Source organism: Myotis lucifugus, unplaced genomic scaffold, assembly GCF_000147115.1.
Source record: "Myotis lucifugus unplaced genomic scaffold, Myoluc2.0 scaffold_177, whole genome shotgun sequence".
Lineage (NCBI taxonomy): Eukaryota > Metazoa > Chordata > Mammalia > Chiroptera > Vespertilionidae > Myotis > Myotis lucifugus.
The window spans coordinates 1,607,548-1,624,679 of NW_005871225.1; the positions used below are offsets into that span (position 1 = coordinate 1,607,548).

General features: G+C 41.8%; 1 protein-coding gene across 4 annotated transcripts in view; it reads left to right on the plus strand.

The window, feature by feature from the left end:
• The window catches only part of BORA (bora, aurora kinase A activator), a 29,004-nt gene extending 14,499 nt beyond the window's left edge, over positions 1–14,505 (plus strand). For 3 of the 4 annotated variants that reach the window (XM_006096361.3, XM_023760241.1, XM_023760240.1), the window contains 3 exons: positions 3,269–3,861; positions 13,100–13,231; positions 14,157–14,505. In XM_006096361.3, coding sequence (XP_006096423.1) covers positions 3,269–3,861; positions 13,100–13,231; positions 14,157–14,252 — 821 coding nt within the window. In that variant the 3' untranslated portion in view covers positions 14,253–14,505. The remainder of the gene's footprint in view (positions 1–3,268; positions 3,862–13,099; positions 13,232–14,156) is intronic. The other variant, XM_014462299.2, reaches the window with a different exon arrangement.
• Positions 14,506–17,132: the final 2,627 nt, after the last annotated feature.

Sequence of the window (17,132 nt, forward strand, 5' to 3'; positions counted from 1 at the left end):
TTTTTAAGGCTTGATGAATTTCATCAAATTTACTTCATAAAAGGTTGCATCAGTTGAAATGTTCATCAATAGTGTATAGGAAAGTCAGTTTCTCCCCATCCAGAAACACTGGCATTAACATTCTTTTTTTTTTTAATCCTCACCTGAGGATATTTTCCATTGATTTTTAGAGAGAGTGGAAGAGAGAGGGAAAGACAGAGAGAAATATCAATGTGAGAGAAACACATCAATTGATTGCCTCCTGTACGAGCCCTGACCAGGGCCTGGTCAGGGAGGAGCCTGCAACCGAGATATGTGCCCTTGACCAGAAATAAATCCAGGACCATTCGGGCTAATGCTCTACCCCCTGATCCAAACTGGCTAGGGCTTTCTTTTTGAAGTTTGTTAATTTGGTAAATTATAAAAAAGTCCTTTACTGCTTTAATTTTTTTATCTCTGATTATTATGACATTGAATTCTTTCTGAATGTTTATTGGTCATGTATTTTGGAGTGAGGGATTATTACAGTAGGTCCTTGGGTTATGTCGGAGATCCGTTCCTGTGGTGCGATGTAACGTGATTTTTGCCATAAGTCGGAACCCATTTACATAAGTATCTACTTCACTCACATGGAGCACATACACAACAGTAATGAAGTGAAACAGTAAAAAAAATGTAAAAGAATGATAACTCCTGACCTTTACTTGTGGTAAATCTACACTAATAAAAGACAAACTTGCAAATTGACCGTACCTTCGCTACACCTTAAGCCACGCCCTCCAGCCAATTAGAGCGACTATATGCAAATTAACCAAGATGGCGGTCGGCAGCCATGAAGCTGGAACAAGCAGGAGGCTTGCTCCAGTGATGGAGGAAGCCAAGCTTCCCGCCCGCCCTGGCCGGCTCTGAGCTCCACTCAAGGTTACAAAGTTTCAATTATAGAAGGTAAATAAATCTCAGAATAAAAAAAAAAAAAGAAATAAAGGAGAGGCTGGGAGCTTCCGTTGCCGGGGGCTTGGCCAGCCTGAAAACGGCCCTCAGCCCCTCACCCAGACTGGCCAGGCACCCCAGTGGGGACCCCCCACCCTAAAGGGGGTGTGGCCAGCTTGAAAACAGCCATCAGCCCCTCACCCAGGCTGGCCAAACCTCCATGGGGTGAGGGTCCCCACTGGGGAGGGGGCGGGCTTGAACAGCCTGCAGACAGCTGTCAGCCCCTCACCCAGGCTGGCCAGGCACCCCAGTGGGGACCCCCACCTTGAAGGGGGTGTGACCAGCCTGCAAACAGCCATCAGCCTCTCTCCCAGGCTGGCCAGGCACCCCAGTGGGGACCCCCACTCTGAAGGGGGTGTGACCAGCCTGCAAACACCCATCAGCCCCTCACCCTGGCTGGCCAGGCACTCCAGCGGGACCCCCACCCTGATCTGGGACACCTTCAGGGCAAACCAGCTGGCCCCACCCGTGCACCAGGCCTCTATCCTATATAATAAAAGGGTAATATGCAAATTGACCCTAATAGCAGAATGACTGGGAATGACTGGTCACTATGACACACACTGACCACCAGGGGACAGACGCTCAATGAAGGAGCTGTCCCCTGGTGGTCAGTGCGCTCCCACAGGGGGAGCTCTGCCCAGCCACAAGCCAGGCTGCCGGCTGCCAGCACAGCGGTGGTGGCGGGAGCCTCTCCCGCCTCCTCAGCAGCACTAAGGATGTCCGACTGCAGCTTGGGTCTGCTCCCTGCTGGTAAGTGGACATCCCCCGAGGGCTGCCGGGCTGCCAGAGGGATGTCTGACTGCCAGCTTGGGTCGGATCCCCCAGGGAGCGGGCCTAAGCCAGCAGGTGGTCATCCCCCGAGGGGTCCCAGACTTCGAGAGGGCATAGGCCGGGCTGAGGGACCCCCCCCCCCCCCAGAGTGCACAAATTTTTGTGCACTGGGCCGCTAGTAAATAATAAAAAACATAAAGCACATATGTACATATGTAGAAATGACGGAATTTTTTTTTTTTATAAATAAATGGGAGATGGCGATGTAACCATGAAATGATGTACGTCGAGTCCGACATAACCCAAGACTGCCTGTACTTTAGTAAATTTCCCAGTCAATGTTTTTGGACCTTAGTTGACCACGAGTGACTGAAAGTGCAGAAAGCAAAACTGTGGATAAGAGAGGCTACTGTATTTCATTTATCAGGTTCAGCTGTTAATTTGTAGCGGTCACATGATTTGTCCAATATCTTCATTGTATATGGACAATATTGTTATAATAGCAAAATGCTTGTGAGGAAATAATTCTCAGGGAGTACTCTTTAATTTAGAATGAGAGAGTGCCACAGGAAGAACCTCGTCTTACTTATTGAGACACATTCATTTGTGCTATTGGGTTTGTTTGTTTTTCAGTTACAGTTTACATTCAACATTAGTTTCAGGTATATATCATAGTGGTTAGACAGTCATATACTCTACAAAGTGTTTCTCCCAATATTGCTAGTACCCACCTGGCACCATACATAGTAATTACATTATTGAGGTATTAATTACTATCTTCCCTATGTGTGCTTTATATCCCCATGACTATTTTGTTACTACAAATCTGTACTTATGAATCCCTTCACCTTTTTTACCTAGTTCCCCAAATCCCTTCCCCTCTGGCAACCATCACACTGTTCTGTTTCTTTGTTCATATTGTTCTCTACATTCCATATATAAGTGAAATGGTATTTGTCTTTCTCTGACTGACTTACTTCACTTAACATAATACTCTCTAAGTCCATCTATGCTGTCACAAATGGTAAGGTTTCATTCTTGTTTATGGCTGTATATATTCACTCGTCTGTTTATGGGCACTTGGGTTTCTTCCATATCTTAGCTATTGTAAATAACAAAACAAAAAGACAACCTACTGAATGGGAGAAGATATTTGCCAATGATACATCCAATAAGTGGTTAATATCCTAAACTTATGAAGAACTCATACAACTCAACACTCAAAAGATGATGTTTGCCAATTAATATATGGGCAAAGGACCTGAATAGACACTTCTCCAAAGAGGCCTTATAGATGGCAAATAGACATATGAGAAGATGCTCAACATCAAATTAAAACCATAGTTACATTTAAAACCATAATGAGATATCACCTTACACCTGTTAGAATGGCTATCAGCTATAAATCAACAAACACTGTTGCTGGGAATACAGATTGGTGAAGTGAATATGGAAAACAGTAGGGAGTTCTGGCTTTTCCATTTTTAAGATTTTATGATGTAATTTTTCCCTCCCAATCTTTTAGAACAAAGGAAGCTTACTTTTCATTCTCCTGATGCTTCGTCTGGAATAAATTCTAATGGAATTAGTAATCCATGTATCAGAAGTCCTTATATAGATGGCTGCTCACCAATTAAAAATTGGTCTCCTATGAGACTTGAGATGTATAGAGATGGAACTCAATATCGGACCTCACTGCTTCGAATCCCTTTTACCCTTGAAGCTCACAGTGAAGATGAAGAAGACAAAGCAAATGTTCCTTCCACAGATGCCTCTTCACCTGCCATGGACACTACTGGCGTCCACCTGCGGCAGTTGGATAGTGATGTTTCTCATGGCACTCGTTTAGTAGTGACTTCCATGTCTTTTACACAAAATCAGTCCAGTGCTTCTGCAAAAGTCCTGGCACTGCTGCAGGATGTTGAAAGTGAGAAGGAGAATAACACCGTGGATATGGTTGATCCTGTAGAGACAGCAGATGAGAACACTTGGATTAAGGAGCCGGTGGATAATGGGAGTTCACCCATGACTGATTCCTTGAGTATTGAAAACTCTCATATGTGTATGTCACCTCTTGCAGAAAGCAGTGTAATTCCTTGTGAAAACAGTAACATTCAGGTAAAGTACATTCATATTTTGTAGTTTTTTAGTTGCTCCCTTGGTGTTCTTTAAGCCTTTCTTTTCTAAGTATGGTAAGAAAGAAAATGCATTAAATGTGAGGACCAAAGCTTTTACTTGGAGTAGGAAAAGATGAGAGTAGAGAAGAAATCAAGCAGCTCTGTTTTTTTAAAGAAGCAGGAGTCAGGCACCTTCTCGGGATTAATCTTTCTTTCATGTGGAACTAGTGCCAAAGGAATTAAACTTCCTATATAGCATTTTTGTATTTTGAAAATGCAGTTTTGGTTTTCCTTTGTAATATTTAGTGAGAAAAAAAATTGAGCTTAGAGCACTTTTATGTATTTTTTTTGGCACTTTTTTAAAAAATGTGATTTCATAACCAACATTTGTAATTTTACAATATCTGGTAACAGGAAAGTATGATTCATTTGACTTCATAGCCAGCACTTACTTTCAGAAAGCCACTTGTTCCATTAATTGCCATATTATTTGAGCTAAGAATTTTGAAAGAACTTTAAAATAATCAGAAAGGCAATTATTACCTGCCTTTTCACAGTAATAATAATGCTTAGGTAATTCTTACTATACGCCTAATATAATTCTGAGCACTTTGCATGTGTTAATTTGTTTATAATGTTCACAACAATCCTGTGAAATAGGTGTACCATTATTATCCCCATTTTACAGGTGAGGAAACTGAGGGTCGGGGAGGTTAAGTAAATTGCCGTATAGCTAGTAAGTGGTAGAGCCAATATTTGAATCCTGACACTCTGGCTTTGGAGTTCATAGAGTTTAATCCAAGTTTATGCTGACTCATAGCAATAACTACTAATGCCGTGTTTCAGTGTGCCAGGCATTCATTTAATTTTCACAACCCTATAATGCTTTAGTGCTGTCAGTTTTGGCATGCTAAAATTTAAAACTCATGGAGGGATTCTAAATGACCCCAAATTAACTATAATCTTTTGCTCATATTTTTGTGCCTACACTGTATATCCTGACTTACAGGATCATTGCTAAAAAAAATAAAATACACTAGAATTACTTTTACCAATTTAGCTTCTAAAGTTGGTTCTTAAATGAAAAAGCACATATAAACTTGGTTTTAAAGGTATTGTGAGCTTATTTTTCTCACTACCTCTCTGCTTTTCACAGCATTTATAGAAGAATTATAAAATACTTTCATTGAAATACACCTTAACCATCCTAGCCATTGGAAAGCCTATCTGTCTACTAAATTTTCATCCACTCTAGGAAGAGAATGAATACCTGCAGGGATACTTCAGTCCGTTTTGGGACTTCTTATCCTATATAATAAAGAGCTAATATGCAAATGGTCATCACGCCCTCACACCCTCACGCCTTAATGGCTCAGACAGTTAACACTGGGGAGAGAGGAATGGGGACCAGCCAGGCTCAAATGAGCTTGTGAGAGAGGAATGGGGACCAGCCAATCTGCGGTCTGGGAGAGGGACAAGCCACCCACCCCGCATTCCCTGCAGTCCTGGGCGCCAGCGGCTGTGCCTGTGGCTCGGGAGAAGGACAAGATGCCCCCCCAGCAGTCCCGGGCACCAGTGCTGGCGTCTGCGGCCCAAGAGAGGGACAAGCCGCCCACCCCGCGGTCCTGGGTGCCAGCGCCTGTGGCCTGGGCGAAGTCACCCACCCATGGTCCCCTGCAGCTGTGGCCAGCCTGGGCAAAACTGGCCCGGGTCCTGGGTGCCTGCGGCCGGTCAGAGGGAGGGAAGCCTGGGTCCCGGGTGCCTGCCACCACCTGGAGGAGGGAATCCTGGGTCCTGGGTGCGGGGTGAGGCAGAGGCAGTTAGGGGTGATCAGGCCAGAAGGGGGCAGTTAGGGGCCATCAGGCCAGTAGGGGAGCAGTTAGGGGCGATTAGGCAGGCAGGCAGGCAGGCAAGCAGGCAAAGGTGGTTGGGGCAATCAGGCAGGCAGGCAGGCAAGTGGTTAGGGACCAGGGGTCCCAGATTGTGAGAGGCAGTCGGACATCCCCCAAGGAGTCCCAGATTGGAGAGGTTGCAGGCCGGGCTGAGGGACAACCCCCAACCATGCACTGGGCCTCTAGTACCATTATAAACCTCTTCCTATATTGAGCAAAAATATGGTTCTTTGCTAGCTAACAGTTAGTTTCAATTTTACCCTTTGTTCCATGTCAATCATTTTGTAATTTTAAAATGTTCTCATACATTCTTATTTTCCTACCACAGAGGTAGCTTTCAAATTTGAAGACAGACGTATTTTCCCAGGGTCTTTTGACTTGCTTTATTGTGCATGGGTTGGCGTCCATATATTGTATACTGTTACCATCCTGGAAAATTCCTTCACCATACTGGGAATCCCCTTTAATCTCTCCTGTGTTCTGTATTCTTTTTTCTATATCCCCCTCTTCTCTTTCCTGATCTATTTCTCACTTTACTGGAACACATTTTCTGGTAGATTTCCAAAGACAAAGTACATTTTCCAAGGTACTACATTGCATGTCTGATCATGTATTCTTTATTGTCTCACATTTGAGAATTTGGAAATAATTGTCCTTTCGACTTTGAAGGCATGGTTTCATTGATTCTGTTCGGTACTGCTGGTGAGAGATCTGAAACCACTGTAATACTTTTATCTTTTGGATACTATATGTCTCTTCAAAACCCCACCCCCCAGAACATAGGTTCTTTACTTTGTCCAGTGTTCTGAAATTCCAGTGGTTCTTTGGTGTGGGTTTCTTTTCATCAGTTGTCCTGGGTATTCAGAGGGCTCTTAACTGTAAATTCAAGCCCTTCACTTATTGGCTCTTTTCTTGTAATATCTTAGATTTCTTCTCTGTTGTTGTCACTGTTCTCTCTGGAACTCCTATTGATTCTTTAATTTTTGAAAAATTTTTCACTATATTTTTTATCTTTTTCTAACTTTTGGGACGTTTCCTCAATTTTATATAATTCTGAATGGGGGGGAGGGGGGTGTTTTGTTTTGGTATTGTTTTTGAAAAGTTTGGCATGGCTAGCAGAGCAGTGCGTGGTCTGGCCTTGGCCTTATTTTCCAGCCTCATTTTGTTTTCTCCAGTCTCTTTGTTTCAGTCCCAGTGGCTTTCCAGAGTTTTGAATAGTCATGTTCCTTCTTGTCGAAGAACCTTTGCATGCAGTGTAGAATTTCTTCCTATCTCACTTTACCTACTTAACTCCTATTTATTTTTTAGTTTACAACTTAATGGTCATGTCATCAGAATAGCCTTCCCTGATCACCCTAGCCGAGCCATGTCTCATTATGTGCTTTCCTAATTCCATGGACATTTTGCATTCTTTCCATTTGACTATTAATCCAGCAATCATGTCTTTCTGTTTATCCCAGAAGTTACTAAAAAAACAAAAACAAAACTTGGCATGTAATAGCTGCTCATTAAATATTTGTGGAATGAGAGCCAAATGAGTGCATATATGAGTTCAACCAGAAGGACATATGAAGTGAGAATATGGGCCAAGGTTTAGAATCCCTGAGAAAAATTGAGGGAATGGATAAAGGAAGCAGAGTCCCTGAAAGGGACTGAGGACCGGCCAGAGAGTAAGTGGGGGACTTTAGGAAAGTGAAGTGTGATGGAATATTTTGAGGAAAGAATACTTAGTAGATGCTATTTCATTTTATTGTGCTTCTCAGATAGTGCATTTTTACAAATTGAAGGCCAGACCCTCTATCAGCAAAAAGATGACAATGGCTTTATTGCAATACTCACTTTTATGCAGTGGTCTGGAACCAAACCTGAGGTATACCTGTACCTTCAAAACAAAAGCAAGGGTTATAGGGCTTGAAAAGTGGCTGTTGGAATAATAACAAATAATTTGGTGAGTGAGCAACCTCAAGGTGAGAGGTAAAAGGTAAATTGAAGGAAGGTAAAGTAATGAAAAAATATGTGTAGATAACTTCTTTGAAGACCTTAGATTTATGATAGCTAGGGAGTACATTAAGGTCCAAAACTACGTTTTTGTAGTTTTTCTTTTTATGTCACTTTTACTTTAGATGGGAGGAACTAGCATATTTATATGAATGAGATGGATAAGAGTAAAAAGAACAAAGAAAACCAGGAATTGGCAGGATAATTAATAATAGGTATAGGTTATGTGTCCTTTTCAAGTATTTTACAGTCAGAATCTAATCCTCATGCTAATTTACAGCAGATGTAATAGATGTCATCTGTAAAACAGTGATTCATTTTATACATGAGGGAGCTGAAGCATGCAAGATGGGATAGAATCTAGAGCCCGGGTAGCAGGATTAGCAGAGGTAACCTTTCCACTTTCATAGGAAGATGGCAGAGAGCAAGGATGGGTGTCACTGCAAGTATTTGGAGCTGGGGGTGGGGAGGGTTCACATTGTTTTAAAGAACATGGGGAACATGAGCTTGGGGAACCCAGATGACAGATTTCAGTTTCTTTCCCAGCTATTCTATCGATTTCTGAAAGTAACTTCTTTGAGCTTGTTCCCTCTGATTTAAAAAACTAGAGGCCCAGTGCACTAAATTCATGCACGGGTAGGGTCTCTAGCAGCTGCTGGCTTCCGGCCGGGGCCTCCCTTCCCCTGGCCGCCTGCCACCGCCGCCACCACCTAGTTGAACTCCTGGTCAAACTCCTGGTCAAGGGGACAATTTGCATATTAGGCTTTTATTATATAGGATGGGGATGGTAGTAGGATTATAGGATAATGCTGTGATCATTGTGTTTAATGTGAGCATTAGTTTTCAATAAGTAATGAGACTGAGTCCTCCCTGAAAGGTAGCAAGCAAGCAAGAGGGACAGACAATGATGAGAGTGATGAGGGAAGGGCTAGAGTGCTGAGGCCAGATTTCAAGGAACACTTGGTAAGCCACAACTATTGTTAGTTATGAACCTTGAAGGTTTATAGAAAACCACATCTGATTTATGTAGGAGAAAAATAAATTTAGTAACAATGTGTAGCATGACTGGTAGAGACACCATGTAAAGGCAGCACAGTCCAACTGGAAGAATATAATATAAATATTACAATCAGAACTAAATTTGAATTGAAGTTATTTATGGCTGGTGGGATCTTAAGGCAGGATACACTTGACAGTGAGTAGAGCATGACTTGTTAACCTTTTTGAGCACCTCATCTTCTGAGCTTTAACATGATACTGATGCCTACCTTTTTGTCTGAGGAGTAAGGAGATGATCTAGTTGATGCATAATAGGCATGACAGTAGTAGTATTTTTTTTTTATTAAATCTTTATTGTTCAGACTATTACAGTTGTTCCTCTTTTTTCCCCCCATAGCTCCCCTCCACCCAGTTCCCACCCCACCCTCTGCCCTTACCACCCCCCACTGTCCTCATCCATAGGTGTACAATTTTTGTCCAGTCTCTTCCCGCACCCCCCACACTCCTTTCCCCCCGAGAATTGTCAGTCCACTCCCTTTCTATGCCCCTGATTCTATTATATTCATCAGTTTATTCTGTTCATCAGATTTTTTATTCACTTGATTTTTAGATTCACTTGTTGATAAATATGTATTTGTTGTTCATAATTTTTATCTTTACCTTTTTCTTCTTCTTCCTCTTAAAAAATACCTTTCAGCATTTCCTATAATACTGGTTTGGTGGTGATGAACTCCTTTAGCTTTTTCTTATCTGTGAAGCTCTTTATCTGACCTTCAATTCTGAATGATAGCTTTGCTGGGTAAAGTAGTCTTGGTTGTAGGTTCTTGCTATTCATCACTTTGAATATTTCTTGCCACTCTCTTCTGGCCTGCATAGTTTCTGTTGAGAAATCAGCTGACAGTCGTATGGGTACTCCCTTGTAGGTAACTGACTGTCTTTCTCTTGCTACTTTTAGGATTCTCTCTTTGTCTTTTGCTCTTGGCATTTTAATTATGATGTGTCTTGGTGTGGTCCTCTTTGGATTCCTTTTATTTGGGGTTCTCTGTGCTTCCTGGACTTGTAAGTCTATTTCTTTCACCAGGTAGGGGAAGTTTTCTGTCATTATTTCTTCAAATAGGTTTTCAATATCTTTCTCTCTCTTCTTCTGGCACCCCCATAATTCAGATGTTGGTACGCTTGAAGTTGTCCCAGAGGCTCCTTACACTATCTTCATATTTTTGGATTCTTTTTTCATTTTGCTTTTCCGGTTGGGTGTTTTCTGCTTCTTCGTATTTCAAATCTTTGACTTGATTCTTGTGATCCTCTAGTCTACTGTTGGATCTCTGTATAATATTCTTTATTTCAGTCAGTGTATGCTTAATTTCTAGTTGGTCCTTGTTCATATCCTTGAGGGTCTCACTAGGTTTCTTGAGGGTCTCACTAAATTTATCGGCGATTTCTAGAAAATTCTTAAAAAACCTTATAAGTGTGGTTTTGAACTCTATATCCAGTAGTTTGCTTTCCTCCATTTCTGTCATTTGTGACCTGTTTCTTTGTCTCCCCATTTTGGCTGCTTCCCTGTGTTGGTAGAGTGGCTTTGTGTGCTAGGTGTCCTATAGGGCCAGTGGCTCAGCCTCCCCAATTACCTGAGGTGGACACTCTTGGTGCACCCCTTTGTGGGCTTTGTGCACAGTCTTGTTGTAGTTAAGCCTTGATTGTAGTTGGTATCACTGGGAGGAATTGACCTCCAGGCCAATTGGCTGTGAGAATCAGCTATGTCTATGGTGGGAGAACTTCTGTGCTGGAGACACCCTTATGGGGCAAGACTTGCTTCAGTGGGGCTTTGGTGCTCTCTGAGTCTGCCCCCTGAGTGTGTCCCTTATGGATCTGAGGAGTTGTAATCTGGATGGTCCGGCTCTGACCACTGGGTACTCTGGCTCTTGGATCTCTAAGGAGGTGCTAATTTAGCCTCTGCCTGAGGCTACCCAGCAGGAGCTATGGAGAGATCTTCAGATTCCTCTTCTTTGTTTGGGGTTTGGAGGTGCCCAGATGAGGCCCAGCTGTGAAGCAATGCAAGCTGCTGTGGGGCTTTGGCCTTCTTTTGGATGTTCGGGGTCTCTCTGACCCATCTGCAGTTTGTTAGGTAATTTTAAATTGCAAAGGGCCAGCCCATTCATATGCAAAAGCCTCTGCGAACAGCTTGGGTGGGGCAGGATCTCAGGGAACCAACAGGGTGGAGCAAACAGCTATGGCTGATCCTCAGCCCTGCCCTAAGAGGCCCCAGGTCTCAGTGTCCCGTGGTAATCGCTGCAAGCACCTCTGAGAGAAAGCCACCCTTGAGTTCCGCCCGATGCCAGACAGTACAGTTTCTCCCCGTATGAGTCTGGGTCCCCAGAGACTCGCCCAGAACTGGAGTTCAGAGCAGCCGGGAGCTTGAGACTCCCTCCCGATTGTAAAAGACAACCACGTTCTCAGTTGCCAGCCCTTTCGGCGTGCACCTCCGTACCCCTGCACTTTACTTCCGCACCTCCTCTGAGTCTCAGTGTGCTTTTCTCTTTCCTTCTAGTTGTAGAATTCCCACTCAGCCAGCCTTCCTGTGGTTCTGGATGATGTCCGTTTTGTCTTTTAGTTGTATTTTTGAAGTGGTTGTGCCAGGCAGCTATTTCAGGCGTTTACCTATGCCGTCATCTTGGTTTCCTCATAGTAGTAGTAGTCTTGATGAGAGCAGTGGTCAGCCACATCTTACAGGGTACCATTAATCCTTTCCTTCCTCCAGGGTGGGACAAACTCTGGTGTGCCATATTTGCTCTCTACTGGACAATTAACTTTTTCCTTAATATATTCAGTTATGTATTCAGTTTTGAGTTTATAAGCCATTTGCTTGGCACTGATGAATAAAAGGAAGAGTTATTGGCAGAGTCTCTGGAGGCAATCTGATAATTACATTTTTGACCAAACAGTTGCAGAATGATAGCAGAACAGGATGTTTCCCCTGGGATGTAGTACAAGATTTTTTTTATTTTACACATCACAAGGGTTTCGTTCAAATGGAACGTGACTCCGTAGTGAACACATACACATCCATCCCTGAAAACTGGAAACATTTTTCTTAAGATGATAGAATGCACTTTCTAAGCTAGTCTAATGCTTGTGATGGGGGCAAACGTACACACCTTTCCCTTCCCTCTGATCCAAATTTGCAAAAACGAGCCTAAGTGCAAGGTGAATCCTTGTGGGGTTTTGTGTTGTTTGGTGCTCAGGTAAATGCAGTGTGTGTAGTAGACAGGAACTTGGGAGCCTCAGTCTTTATTACCTCATTTTCCCTGACATTGTGAAAGTTAACCTCTCTGAGTCTTAGCTTCCTAATCTGTGAAGAGGGTTGTTGTAAGGAGAAAATAAGAATGGTATGATATGGAGTGCCATATAGAAGGCCTAGCATTTTTTTAGGCACTCAATAAAAATATATGTACCAAAACTGAAGTTTGAATACTCATAAAGGTAGATTGTATTTAAAGATGCAACCAAGCCATTTGGAGACAAGCTTGGTAAATGAGTTGGAAATGAAATTGATTGTAATCTTCACTTTCATCTACTTAGTATAATCACAAAGTAACAGGAAAGCATGTTTAGTGGCTTATTCACTGATTCTAAAGAAAATTGCAAGATAGTAAAGTGACTATTTTGAAGAACCAGTTCTATGTAGAACTACCTTTTATGTTTATAGTAGAGGTCCTGCCCCATCTCACAGTCCAGGAGCCCTCAGGGGCGGGAGGTGATCCGGTGATCAGGGAATGCGATGCCCCCATCACACCTCTGCTGCTGCCACTGCTGGCGGCGCAAGCCTCAGTCGGCCCTGGTTACCTGAGCCTCAGGTGGCCCTGGGTTGCTGGGGGGCTGAAGGGACTGGGGGAACTCCAGAGGCAGATGCACAGTGGGGGCGGGCCCAGCCTTGCTGCATGCCTGCTGCCCCAGTGGGGCTGAGGGGACTGGGCACCGCCATCTTGTGGCTGTGGGCACTGCCATCTTTGAGGGCATGGCAGTCAATTAGCATATTCCCTCCTTATTGGCTGTGGGTGCTGCCATCTTTGAGGGCAGGGCAGTCAGTTAGCATATTCCCTCCTTATTGGCTATGGGCACCGCCATCTTTGCGATGGCATGAGGGTCAATTAGCATATTTCCTCTTTATTAGATAGGATATTACTTTTAGGTTTCATTCACTATGATCAACTATTACAGTTATGATAGTGTAACTATTCACTTAAATATATTTAAATTTACTTAAACATAAAAGCTCCTCAAAATTTTGTGGATAAGTGAATTAGTTTGTAATGATATTCTTAGTGTGTTTTTCCCCCTTCTCATTCCTGTCAGATGGATAGTGGCTATAATACCCAGAATTATGGAAGCAATATTATGGATACGGTTGGGGCAGAAAGTTACTACAAAGAAAATGATGCACAAACTTTGGAAGTTGAGACCAAACCTCAAGTTTTTAATATAAAGGTATGGAAAAAACAGAAAGATTGATATGGTTGTAGGTCTTAAGTGTTCACTAAATGGTGACTTTTTTCTACTTTTTCTCCTCTATTTTGCTTAAAATTTTGTTGACTATCATGTTTATACCTAATCCTTCAGTTCATTTAATAGCAGGTGAAGATGATTTTTAAATGGAAACAACTTTGTTTTCCTAACTCTGTTGAGAGTGTTAAAGAAGAGGTTGGAGAGGGAGAATTAGTCCTACTTTGGAATTGGTCCTTGAAATCAGTTCCTTAAAACTAACTGGGAATAGGAGTAGAAGGTGCCAAAGAGGAGGAAACTCAGAGGTTTTTGCCTCTAATATTGTCTTAAAGCCATATGTAAAAAAGAATTTTGATTATGAGAGAGGGAAATAATACAATTGAGAGACTATGTATCAAATTAAGAACACGCAAAGGTAAAAGCTCTTCAAATCCAAAATCCTACATAGATTTTGGATGCTGAATGAGAACACGTATCTTATATTCTAAGTACTTATAATTTATACAAAAATATTCCGTTGTTGACATTGACTGAACCTTCTAGATAGGATGGTTATAACTGTATGTTCACATTTGAAGTAACCCATCATAATTTCAGGCACTATCAGGAGAAGCTTTAATTTTTTGTATGCCAGTTTAATAAACACAGTAAATATCAGCAAGTGTGCTACTGAAGAGAACTCTCCAAATGAGAGTTAAGACTTAATATGGAGCCACAACTACAATGGGATTATAGTCCATTTCAAAATGAGATACAGGAAGTACTTTTTGATACTACATATTGATTAGTAAAAAACCCTATCTTCACATCTCTTTAGAATCTGCATTTGGGTTTTAAAAAGTTCTCATAATAGTTGCATCCTCAAACAGTCCTATTTAAACTGAATATAAGGTATTTTCTTCATTCACAGCAAGACCATAAGACCCAGAGGTGTTGGATGAAAGCAGCAAATCCTCAATGCAGCAGTCCACAGAGCACCTCTGTCAGAACCAAAGACTATCGCTGAATAGCTCCTCGCTTATTTTTTCTCTCGCTTATTATTTATGATCATTATTGGGGAAGATTGCTTCAACTAACAAGCATAGCTTTTTTTGTTTCCCTCCTCAATGTGACAAATCAAGGACTTAGTGACCTAGGAACATCAGAAAAGCACCTGGAGCTTTCAACAAGTTGCTGAAGTACAAGTTTATTTTTTGTCAATAAATATTTTTGTACTAACCTTGAGTGATGTGTTTTACAATAAAAAAACTTTGAGAGCGTTGACTGCTCTATCCTCTGTCATAACGGGGAGGAGGAAAGGCCTCGTTTCTCCTGGTAGCTTGTGGAAGTGGGGTTCTTGGGGTACTGCTGGAGTAAGAATTTCTGGAGGCCCCCACAGGAGGATGAGAAAGGATAGAAAGCTTTATTTCTGTGGAATTACACCCTTGGGTTTCCTAACTCCCCTTTTCCTTAGTCCAGTAATAAAAGAAGTGTAGCTGGGACTTCAGTAGAGCTAAAATCAGAGCCATTGTCAATGTCCTTTCCATGATGGAGCCAGGTGCAGCCCAGCAACTGCCTAGCTTAGCTTATTTCCCCACTGTCCATTGTATTGGGGTCCCCATGGCCCTGGGCCATCGAGGCAAAGGCAGGAGAGCCAAGAGAATGTGCCAAGAACAAGAGAGAACTCCTGTTTAGGCCATTATGTATTCCCAAACACCCATTCTGGTTAATTTCTGTTCCCAGGTGTAATGAACAGATAAGCACCTTCCCTGTCACCCCAACTTTACTGGGCATGCAGCTATCATCTCTTTGTCCAGTCCCTTCCCCGAATGTTTTGCAGGAAATAAGCTGGTGGTTCCCTGAGGAGTGAAAGCTGCAGCTTTCTGGTGAAGCTGCGCAAATGACATGCCTACAATGTCTTGATTTCCCTTGGCTCCTTTCCTATCATTAATAACTAGCTAATTACAACGGTATCACTGCAGGGTTGATGACCTGCTTATTAGTAAGCCTTACATACTGCACTTAGCAGTTCTGAGAACATGTGGAACTGTGAAAGTACAGATGAATTTAAATTTATAACCTATGTGAAAGATGTAAATCTGATTTAGATACAAAACAAATTTATCAAAGAGGTAGGAAGGAGGTAAGGCAGGTTTCCAAAATTTTTCATTTTTGGACTTTGTTCATTTCTATGTGGAAATTCTTAGTTCTAGTGATAACTGGCCTAGTGACTACTTTAAAAAGTGTAAATACCAGAAAAGTAGTACTATCAGCATCTTCATATTATGCATTTCTGTTCTCGTTAGTGGATAAATGTGGATGCCCAGAATATTCTCCATCCCTAGGGTAAAGACATCCTTTCCAAGTCAAATTGGCTAGGGAGGAATAGGAACATGGTAGAACCAGGATCAACATTGGGAACTGGTTGACCATGGAGTTCCTGTTAGGGCTTTAGACCTAGGAAGTAATAGTTGGGAAAATATGTAACTAACTTGTAAAAAATTTGTATTCGACTGGCTATATCAGAGAATATTCTTTACCTTTGGAGAATGTATACTCATATTTACAAATCACCTTTTAAAAATTATCTGATTCATAAATGAGTAACAGTTCATGTGCAGCCCTAGGAAATAAAGACCTAGTAACTCTGTGTCATTTTTACCTTACTTTTTTTTTTACACCTTTTAAGCTTATCATGAACGTCCAAAAAATATTTCTTGAGGAAATTAAAAACGGCGGCAGAGTAAGTGGATGCTGCATGAACATGCTCCCAGGAACAAAAAGTGTTCTTACCGAGTACTTAGCTCCTCCTGACCCCCAGCACACTAACCATTAAAGTCATTAGCCTCTAGGTCAGAGGTAGGCAACCCCTGGCACGTGTGCCAAACATGGCACGCCAGTAACTTGCTGGCACACGAAACCCTCTCTTATAATCTTCCATTTACAATTTTTTTCTTAATATCGACTTTATTTTTTTCAGATAAATTCAGTGTAGGCGCATCTTAAATAATTTTACATAACAAGTTATCTTAAAGACCATAGACATGGATTGACGAGAGAGGGGAAGAGCAATTTCTATGCCTCTGCCTTAACTCTCCCTGCCTTCCTAGATCCGACCAGTGTTACTCTCCCTGCCTTCCTAGATCCGACCAGTGTTTTGGTTTCATCCACATACGCTTGTGAATCTTTGTTCTCAGTGATGAATTTAGTAGCTCGTGCATATCTCTGAAGGATGAAAGTAGTAGCTCGTGCATATCTCTGAAGGTCACGAAATATAAACCTGATGTAAAATCTGTCATCAGTGATGCAGCAGCAAAAGTCCCACTGATAATATCAAACGGAGTCATAAAGTTTTCTGTCGGACTATCAGTGTACATGTATACATTAAAAAATAAATGTATTTTTCATCATCTTATACTGTGTTTTTGTCGCTTGAATGAATTTTATTATTTCTTCAAGGTTCTTCACATATGTACACCTTAAGAGATATCAAGTAGGCGTAACATGTTCTCAAAACATTAGGGTTGGCAGGCGGAAGAATTTTGAGTTAGAGATTTTGCTGGTTTTGACACGCACTCACAAAAAGGTTGCCCACCCCTGCTCTAGGTCCATTGCTAAAGATACTTCATTAGGAAGTTGAGTCCTTAATCACATAGGTTTTAAATTGATACCAACTTAAGACTATTGCTATACTTAAGAGTTCTAAATTCTAGGGGTAGGAGCTTCCCTGGCTATGTTTTTGTGTGAGTTTTTTTAATAGCACAGGTGAAGAAACAGTGAACAAATAATGACTATTACTTGGATTCAAACACCACCTCTGTCACTTAACTACTAGAATTGGGCCATGAAAACCTCAATCTTCTAATCTGTTAAAGGATAATAGTCCTACCTATCAGAGCTTCTTAAG